At 37.3% G+C, this 10,916-nt stretch overlaps 1 protein-coding gene across 1 annotated transcript in view; it reads right to left on the reverse strand.

The window, feature by feature from the left end:
* Positions 1–897: 897 nt before the first annotated feature.
* reck (reversion-inducing-cysteine-rich protein with kazal motifs) overlaps positions 898–10,916 on the reverse strand; it is a 120,619-nt gene continuing 110,600 nt past the window's right edge. The window contains exons 20-21 of the mRNA XM_008438544.2: positions 7,651–7,806; positions 898–2,251 (exon numbers count right to left, since the gene is read on the reverse strand). Of these exons, the coding sequence (XP_008436766.1) occupies positions 2,039–2,251; positions 7,651–7,806 (369 nt within the window). The 3' untranslated portion in view covers positions 898–2,038. The remainder of the gene's footprint in view (positions 2,252–7,650; positions 7,807–10,916) is intronic.

Genomic DNA, 10,916 nt, shown 5'->3' on the forward strand with positions numbered 1-10,916 from the left:
ACCTAAAATGTAAAAGTGGAAGCTAAAATAAAAACAATTAAAAATATATGAAAAGAATATTCCAAGTACATTAAAATAAAATAACATGTTTCTTAATATAACTAATAGTTGACATTAAATAAAGTTTAACACATTTTTCTGTATCTACATCTATTGATTCTATTTATTGCTACTTGCATATTTCGTATTTGTGTCAGTGACGTGCGGTCAGGGAAGGCAAGTGAGGCAGAGCCTCACCTATCCTAATGGAAAAATATAATGAAAATAATAATAAATAAAAATAATAATAAAAATAATTTATATTGCTATTTTCACCCTGTGGTTTGTACTGTAAATTATTTATTTTCCATTTAGCTTAACCAATTTTGATTATCTTTTTCTTCAAAATCGCTGTATTTTCGCATTTTTCCATTTCCATCCCATGCTAGGATGCGAAGCTGGTGAGGCAGCAGGAAGCTGAGCCTCACCTTGGATTGCGCAACCTCTCGCTAACTGCGCTGGCTGCCACTCGATGAGAGCATGCTCCTCCTGTCTGTACTTCACCAATGAAATGGTTAAAAAACATTTAATATATGAACTGATTTTTTATAATTTAGCTTATGTATATAATGTACAGTGCTTTTTGTCACCAACTGTGTGTGTAACGTGTTTTGTGTGCTGAGGAGCAGAGAACAGACTCGAGGTGAGACAAGCAGTTTTCTTGCCTCATGGCAGGGGGCGCTCATGATCTCAGACATTGTGACTCCACAACTGCAGAGTAAGAGACAGTAACAGTGAGCTAGCCATGGAGCTAGCCATACAGTCAAGTGCAGCGAGATATTTATAGTTTTCTCCTCATACCACACTTATTAATAATCACAAAATAAACATTAAGCCTAAAACCATACCACTGCAACAGACTGAATGTTCTGCTCTTTGTGTGGGAAATATTTCAGTATTTTTTTAGGGCCGTTGTCAGTTGCTATGGCAACGAGTGTGTGTGTAGCCTGGCCAATGCAGTGAGCGAGAAAGACGTGGTTTTGAGTTGTACTTGAATGGATTTTGCCTTTGTTGTGGAGCATAATATGAATAATACCTACATTTCCAAGTTTCATTGAATGAACGGAATTATTCTACCACGGCAGCGCGGCTATGGATGGCATGTAAAAGAATAGTCTTTTTGCTCTCCAGCGTTGTCAACATAAATTTCCTTATGTAAACAATAACATGCAGATGGTCTACATTTGTATATCTGATTATGATTAAGTCAGTGCCTCACCAGCTTTGCCCCTCACTGCACGTCACTGATTTGTGTGTATACGCTCCCTATATTTTGTGGCACTTTAGGCATTCCATAATTTTAGAGCACTTTTGTTTGATCAGAAATTGGGTCTGATTTAAAACTGGATCCGTTTGCTGGACCTTACTCGGTCCATAACACTGCTGAGGTTCAAACACTAGGTCCACATAGACGTCACATGCAAGTGCGCTGTACATGTGGTCAACACTGAGGCTTCATCACACACACTTGTTGGTCTGACTGTCAACACACTCCTCTTCAATCACCACCAGTCACTGGGTGTGTATTTATGTAAATACATTTGTCAGAAAGATGTGCTGCCAGATGAGGTCACTTTTCCTCTATGTGTCTTGGATCTGCGACCAGACACACACGCACACACATGCACGCAAAGAGTGTGTCATCAACCTTAACACCTTTCAAAGAGTCTGTTCCTGACATAACACTGTTGATATAAAACTAGGTATTTCTTAGAGGTCAAGCACACAGACACACACGCATTCACGCACACACCCGCACACACACACACCCTCCACTGAGGGGGAAACCCAGTGAGTCCCTCATTAATTAATAATACTTATAGATGGTCTATAATAAGAACTTTTTCCCCAGCTTGATTGTTTAAGACGCAGCAGTCAATGTGAATGATTGTCAGAATGACCTCCTTGTCCTTTTCCATGGCAACCCAAACAGTCTCAGAAACAGGGTACTTTGGGGGAAAAGAAACAGGAGGAAGGGAGGAAGAATCGGCACTTAAAGCTACTGGAGTCTAGGAGCCGCCATGATGATGAGAACCAGGCAGAAGCAGAGGATCATGGGTACAGGTTCCGGCAGAGAGCCCCCAGAGTGGATGGACGAGGTCTTGATCTCAGAGCTGAGGAAGGCGGACAGCGGAACGTGGGAGACCAGAGTGGGGCTAGCGTAGTTGATGAGAGAATCAATCTTTTCAGCCTCCTTACTGCAGGCCTCCACCTGAAAAACACGAGAGTTTTGTTGGGAGTCAGCACTGCACAATTCTTTAACTTTAACTATTAATGTATTAATGTATTTTCACATGTCTTTAAAAACACAGCAAGTAAGTAAAAAAATGGTTTACAGTAGGTTTGTGTGAAAAATGTTTTCACAATAATAAAATTAACTTTTCAGAAAAAGTAAGATTTATTATTTTATTTTTGCAAAAATGCTTTTTAAATGTTGCCACAAAAATAAGAAAGTTTAATTGGTTGAGCAGGATTGTGGAGAGTGGAGCTGTAAAAACATTCTCTAACCTCAGCTTTTAGTCATATGACAACAATATAAGACAGTATTAAAAATATTAATTTCCCTGCAAACATTTCATTCTTTCTCCCAGCAGGTTTGTAAATAAATGTATTTATTTATTTAATAAAGTATTTTTAAATTACAATTTACCGTATTTTCCGCACTATAAGGCACACCTTCAACGAATGGCCTATTTTAAAACGTTTTTCATATATAAGGCACTAGGTCTTATAACTCGCATACAATAGACGGTTCAGTTTGGGTTGCCAATTTGTGCCATACTCTATTATTACACATTCACATTTGTAAAGAAATGGTCCCCGAGTACTTTATATAATAGGCTGCCCCAGTCATTGTTTCACTCACGGTGTTGRTGTTGCGATATTGTGCCCAACTGCTTTCTGGGTAACACAGACCAACCGACACGCTGCCGCCGCAGTCTCTGTCTCTCTTTTCTTCTTTTCTGTCTCCCAAACTTTCTTAACAAACCAGCGTTCTGACAACTATCCCAGCATGCACCACGCACTTCTTCTTCTACGGGGGAAAATGAAGTCGGCGGCTGCTTACCATAGTTGCTAGACTTGTTGTGGCTCAATATTGGTCCATATATAAGGCACACCGGATTATAAGGCGCACTGTTGGTTTTTGAGGAAATTGAAGGTTTTTAGGTGCGCCTTATAGTGTGGAAAATATGGTAATTGAATTATATCCAGTCTTCTGCACACTCGCTTACCTGATAATAGACATTTACTTAAATCATTTTTTTCAGGTATATATTTAGAGACTGCTTTTGGATAATTAATATTTTTTTAAATTTTTGCAAGCTGCTTTGTTGACCAATTTTTACTTTTAATTTTGTAGTAGTAGCTTTGATTGTTAAATAAAATGGAGTAATTTCATACTGCAAATAAAGTCATTTAATTTTAAAATTATGGTTCCAGTTTATTCCTTTGATCTGCAAACCAACCTGGCCAACAGAATATATTCGTTACACACAAGACGACTGACATTACAGGAGTGTCTTAATTCTGTGAAAACAGAAATTATAATCTTAATAGTGGCTTTGCTGCAGTTCTATGATATTTACATCTGCAAATCTAATATGAGAGCAGCAGCTCATATTTACACCCAGCTTTATCTTAAAAAGAAAAAATTTAAACTGCCTAACCTCTTCAACCGGCATGGTAACGGTGGCTAATGCTTAGCCTGCTGACAGGTAACAGTTGCAGGCTAAACAGCTACTTCAGCAGTGTTAATAGTTGATAACGTTCATCCCAACAGCATGCTACCATCACCTTACCGGTAGCTAACATTTATGTTAATGAAAAAACAGAGATAAAATAAAAACTGTTGATAGGGTGACTTCGAATGGCTCATTACTCTTGGGTGCCACATATTGCTATGACATGCAGCTGAATGTCTCAAACATCAGATGCTGGTTGATCACCTAAAACTGGAAGAGGCTCTTCTCATCGTCATCACTGATTCACAGAACAATTTCCACAATTCATTCACTGATAACTTGGCTGCTTAGTATTTTAAAGCAGCCATTTGTAGTGTATTGCTAAAATTACAGATGGCGCTAAAGTAGCTTGTGGTCAGAGTACATCTTTCAGAATGTCAGGTCTGTGTTGGCATGTTGCAGCAGCTGGAACATCAGAGAGCAACTGGACGTGATCTGAGCTTCACTTTCACACATTCACTTTATTCCCACCATTGCTGGATTTTGCAGACCGATTTTTTTGTTTGAACACTCCACCCTGAAATACAACTACAACTGTAAAATAAAATTTTAAAAGCTCCTTATATTCTAACCCCCTAATAATGACTTAAATATAATTTTAAAAGTTTCTGTTTTATATCACAGAAAGATTTTGAATTGCTTTTTAGTGTTTATGCTTTTCTTTATAACGACTCTATTAGCTGCCAAGTTCAAAGCAGTCAGCTTCTTTCTCACAGAAACAACCCACACCGAGTTCGCAGACAGTCCTTGGCATTAGTCAAGCTGCCATTATACACCATCCATATAAAAGCATGTACATCAGGACACAACTAAGAAAACTCACTCAGAGCAGGTGAAACCATTTCCTGTGCTCTGCCACTGAGTTGTGCTTCTGAATCACTAAAAGCTTTAATCATCTGGAGCATTTTGTCTAAAGTTTGCTTGTAAAATGAACAGCATTCAAATATAATTTGAAATGTACAAAGCACATTAGTATAGGAATGTTTATCAAATAATTAAAACTAGCAAATGAGGTTGTTGCTTGGCAACAGGCAAAGCTAAAAGCCGAGCTGCAGAGGATTGTCTTAACTGTAGAGTTAAGACTGTTCATGGGCATCAACTTTAAATGCTAACATTTCTTCCTAGGTTTCTCATCTTCACTGAGCTGAGTCTTTGTGTGAATGAAATCCTACTGCTCAAACTGCATTTAACAGCATTCATTGTACTGGACACCACTTTTGCTGACATGGTGAAGGTGAAGGTAAATGTATCAGGCTTCAGATATTCTGGCTCTTTCCTCAGAAAAAGGTCTAATATAAGGCACAGATTTACACATGGGTTAGTTTTCTTCTAAACTGGAAGGAAGACTTTTAAAACCTGGATCTCCTGGGGGTGTTAATAAACGCTTGCATAGCTCAACATAAACAATTATGACATGATTCAGATAAAAAAAAAAAACTAAGATCAACATTTCATTTTTGATGCCGCTGCATAATTGAAAGTCTGACAAAAATTTGAAAGTTTTACTCCATTCTTAGGAGAGCTAACATTGAGCTAGCAGCTAACACTGCATCCTGATTGGTCCAGCCAGCAGGGACAAACAGCACAACTGCTCCCAGAAACAGATGTTGCTTAGCTGGATGGAACAAGACCAAACAAACAATTTCTGTTATGAAATTGAACATTAATATCCACTAATACAGCATTGTATACCACTGTTATGTACATTTTACAACTGTAAGAATTTATTTGAATTTGAACAAATATATAGGATGCCTTTCTACCACAGAACGAGAGTTTTATTAGATCTACACTGTGATGGACTGCTGATCCGTCCAGGGTGGCCCCGCCTCTCGCCCGTTGACAGTTGGAGATAGGTGCTCATCTCACTGGGATATGTGTGTTAGATGAGTGTGTAACTGTTATTGTTACACTCACAGAACTTCACTTCAGAATACCCAAAATGATTCTTCAGATGTATGTTTGTGTATCTCTCAGAAAATACTATGGGCACTTATAGAAACATTCATAGCTTTCTATTTTTTTTTTATTGTATTTTTCCTAGATTGGACATTCTCTTCATAAGTCAAATGTATAGTCAATAAATGGATTCCTGAGAAAAACTAGCTGTGCCTATAAATGATTTTTAAAGACCCCAGCGGGCCTTCTTATTTTGTAGCTTGGCATCATCAACTTTAACTCACATTAACAGAGGCCTGTTAGTTTTCCACTGTTATGGAAAGCAGATTATGCAGAATTTAAATGTTAGCAGTGCTGCAGTCAGTCTTTTCTAATAATTGCAAAGCACATATTTACCAAGCAAAAGACCAAAAATCTGAATAAAAATAGAGAGGTGCAACTGAAAACAGCAATATGCTATTAGTACTCATCAGCAAATGCCACTAGTCATGAATTTATTATAGTTTCACTAATCTCGGTGAAACACTGAGATTATTTTTTTTTTCTTTTAGGATTCAAAAGCTTTCTGAAGAACAATTCTTTGTTCCAAGTAGAAAGGCAGGAGTGATATCTGGCTGTGAGAACATGAGAAAAAATTCAATCATATTCAGATAAAGATTGAACTCAAAAGACAAAGGAAGTAGACTTGTTGGGGATGATTCTGAATATAGCTTTAACCCAGGATCACAGGTATATTTTGTGATTTATTTGCTGTGGTTTGAAAATGTTCAAACTTGACTTTAACACCCATGAAAACCACTTACCATATTTTCCGCACTATAAGGCGCACTGGATTATAAGGCGCACCTTCAATGAATGGCCTATTTTAATACTTTTTTCATATATAAGGCGCACCACATTATAAGGCGCATAGAATAGACGCTACGTAGAGGCTGGAGTTAAGTTATGCATCCACTAGATGGCGCTGCACTACATTTTGCACTGCTGCTGCACTGTTTTGTTTGGAATGTCAACAAAACAGTCAGACTCCGGTTGGCGAGCAGAGGCTTCCGCGACTAGGCCGGACGATGGTCACCCTTCTCTGTTCGCGCACAGCATGTTCATGGAGACCATAGTTGCTAGACCTGTTGTGGCTCAATATTGGTCCATATATAAGGTGCACCAGATTATAAGGCACACTGTCGGCTTTTGAGGAAATGTAAGGTTTTTAGGTGCGCCTTATATACGGTACTCATGACGAGTAAAGAATGGCAAATAAATGCAGAAAAGGTTAAGAGACAAAGAAGACAGATAAGTTCTCATCCCTCAAGCAGCAATCAGTGATCATGAATATTTATGATGAGGAGAATAATTAACAGTAAACCAGATTGTGTTGGAAAGGTGTTTGAGTCATTGTAAATAAAACAAATTAGACGCTGAAAAAGCACCAACTGTTAGGCAAGGCAACAGAAAAACTCTGGTTCCACTCAACCGTCAAAGACATTCATGTTTTGCTTCCATACAGAGTGTTCTATCTTTTCCTGCTTGAGGAAAATCCGCGAATGACATGTGGCCGCCTGTCTATATTGTGCACAGGCAGGTTGTTATTACACTGTATCATGACCTAACCAGTTAAAAGGTAGGTCCCACTGGTACGGATAAGACTGGTGGGGAATCCCAAGAAAAAGAAAAGATTCGCTGTGTGATGCTGCTATGTCTAGACGGAATCGAGTTTTCAGCAGAATATCATGAAAAACCTTGTTAATCCTTCTGGGGTCTCAGCGGGAAGTGGGGTGGTTTTGGGAACTGACCGTCGTCAGTTCCCAAAACCTCACATACACACACACAAAAAAAAACAAAAAACCATAAAAGCGCACAGGGGGTCATGTGACCTAGATTATGATGTGCTGGGTTCTTTTTCAAGGAGGAAATGGGAATTAATTTTTTTTAACACACTGCCATAATTTTGAACATAACTTTATGTTATCACCTGCAGAAGTGTTGGTTGATGGTCCACTGGGGCAACAAGAACCACCAGCCTGTTGTCAATGCTCAGGTAGCCAAAGACGTCACACTGCGGCACGGAGATGTGGAGCCGGAAGATCTGCAGGACGTCGTAGACAGCCACCGGCTGGTTCCTGTTCAGCTGCACAAAACAGACCATCAAACACTCAAACTGCCACCAACCCCTTTCCTCTCTTTGAAAAATGTCAGCTCAGAAGTGCTGTCTATAAAGTGTGTTCTTGCTTCATATTTATTTGCTAGAAGCCTTGTTCAGAGAAAAAAAAAACACTCACTATTCATTCAGCTTAACAAAGCCAGGAATGCTTCAAAAATATTTTCATAAGTCTTTCATGATTTAAGCTCCTTACTCTGCAATCAGAGCAAACAAAAAATAATCTAAAATCATTATAAGAAATTATTAATGTGAGAAACTGATATGAGTAAAGTCGCTTTACAAGATTTGAGAATAAATGAAATGCTAAGTGGCCAGCATGTCCACGGTGTTGTAGTAAGGCTGAGGTCTGCTTCTCTACACAGACGTAGTCAGTCGACCAGCTAAGCTGAACCTTGTTCACTGGAACTCTCTTCAAGTAAGAGGCGTCCGGGCTGAGATAAAATACAGTAGCTTAAACAACTTAAGTTTTATGTTTATTGTGCATTTCATTGTACTGGCATTAATGCTTCAAACTGTTCCAAGCGCAGAAACTGCAGCATGCTTATGGCATGCTGTAGCTGAGACTATTTGTGGTGGATGCTCCTACCACCACCACATTGTGTTAGTATTTTTTTCTTTATTAGTATAGTTTATTGTCTGTTTAAGTTAGTTATTTCATTTAGACCTATATTTTCTAATGGGTGCACACTTTAGTTAATGTCTGTCTGAATGGCTTATTTACACTTGTGTTTTGTTTCAGGTGCCGCTGATGGGAACCAGCTGGTGGAGGAACCTGGGTCAAACCATTTACCATTTTCTGAAAGACTGAAGGGGGGAGACTTCAAGTTGATTATTTAATTTTGTCACTTAAATATTCACTTATTGTTTGTGCTAAGTTAAAGTTAGTTTTTCTTTATTTGTTTATGTAATGCTTTAGCTAATTTTGATTTATTTGCTTTTTTGTTAGGTAAGGTCTCCCTCATGTGGTAGATTTAGGTCACTCCACCCCTATTTAAGCAGCCTTTTGTTCTTTGTTTGCAGGTCAGTTTTGTTTGTGTTCAGTTAATTTGGTTCCAAATTTATGTATCCTTTGATTTATTCTTGCTTTAATGATTTTTTTTAAAGATTAAATTGAAACTTTTTATACTTTGAAATTTTTTTTTTTTGTTCTTGTTTGAGTCTGGTCCGTCACACTATTCAACAATTACAGGGAGCACACAGACTTTGGTCCAGCGCAGGTATGTCGCACCCCAGTTTGTTTGCACCAGTGAGACCATAGGTGCCTAAAAGACCTATAAAGTACTTTATAGGTCTTTATAGACCTTTATAGGTCTATAAAGACCTATAAAGTCTTTATAGACTTTATAAAGACTTAATGTATTAATTACATTAATTAATATAATTAATACATTAATTAATACTAATGTATTAATTATTAAAACTAATAATTACTAATTATATTAACTAATTATTAATTATTATTAACTAATAATTAATACATTAGTTTTAATTAAAACTAATGTATTAATTAAAACATTAGTTTTAATTAATACAATAAAACTAATGTATTAATTAGTTTTATTTTGTAATCAGGTTGCTGCGTGTTGCAGACTTCTGCCTAGGTTCCTCTTGAAAATGAGATCTGGATCTCAACGGTGTTCACTTGGTTAAAGAAAAGGCATACTTTATTAGCCTAAAATTTACACTGAGATGTAATTTAAAACAGTGAAATTAACAATTTAAAGTAGTATTAAGTGAATTTAAAAAAAATTCTATTTTGAGCATATTTTAAATATATTTTAAATATACTTAAGCAAGTGTATATTTACACTTGGGCTATATTTTGTTCACTTAAAGTATACTTTTATTTAATATATTAAAAGTGTATTTTGGTACAATTATGTTTAAGTTTGTTATGGCCACTATTGCATCACAAAAGTCCAAAAAACAAAAATGCCAGATTTCAGGAAGAGGTTTTCAACTGGCTCAAAGAAAAAATAAAAAGCACTCGTGGAGACTTTTCTGATTTCAAATGGTTTTCTTTTACTTATAAAAATAAAAAATAATCTCCGAGTTGACTTCAAATATAAACGTTAATTTGGCATTGGGAGGTGTGGGGGGCATTGCCCCCCTGGACTGTAGGCTGTTTTTTTATTTTTACCTCAGAGTGGCCAACTTTATATTATTCCTATCTCGATTTGATGCAGTAGAGCCTTCCGCATTTCCCATTTCTATTCCTTCTGTCACCTTTTTCTGCTGTTACAACTGTTTAATCATTGTAAACACATCGTAACATGTTTTTCCGAGCCATCTTTAAATGCAATATGAGCATTCGTGCTGGGTTTACACCTGTGCGGCAGCGACAGAAACATGCTACTGCTCTGCAGAGTTTTGCAGGTATGTGTTAGGATTATGGCAGCAAACTAGCAAAGAACTTTGCAGAGTTTTTTCCACCAAACTAACCGAGTGAGTTGAGTAATGCTGTTGAATGCAGGTAACGTTAGTTAAATGATGTCTGGCTAATGCCAATATATCACGTTAGGCTTGTTAACATGTACAGACTACTGATGTTATCCATGTTCAAAAGTGGGTACTACAGGCAGCCCTGTAGTATCCAAGGCATAAGCAAACAGCCGCTTAGGACCCCAGGGCCACTAAGGGCCCCCCTCATATATATATATATATATTAGAGATGTGCCGATCAGGTTTTTTCCTGCCGATTCCGATCACCCATGATCACGTAATTATTATTATTTTTTTAATCATAAGCACTACCGGTTACATTATATGGAAAAAGGAACCATAAATTCACCTTGATTTAGACAAAAACTTGTTTTTAATAACTTTTTCCAAGAAAAAAACAAAACAGGCATTGTGCAAATTGTACTGCTATCGGTAATACTATCTTTAACAGACTGAAAACATATGAAGACTCTGAAGAGGCTAAATAATGCAGAGTCAAAATAAAACCTCTCAACATTGCCAAAAAAATTCACGTATAAAACTTAACATTCAAAGGCAAATACAGGATCCATTACAATAAACAATCCTGAGTTACTGAATGAAAACTTCCTGATAGCATGGCGGCTAGCTGATTA

This window comes from Poecilia reticulata, linkage group LG20 (assembly GCF_000633615.1).
Source record: "Poecilia reticulata strain Guanapo linkage group LG20, Guppy_female_1.0+MT, whole genome shotgun sequence".
In the NCBI taxonomy this organism is placed as follows: Eukaryota; Metazoa; Chordata; class Actinopteri; order Cyprinodontiformes; family Poeciliidae; genus Poecilia; species Poecilia reticulata.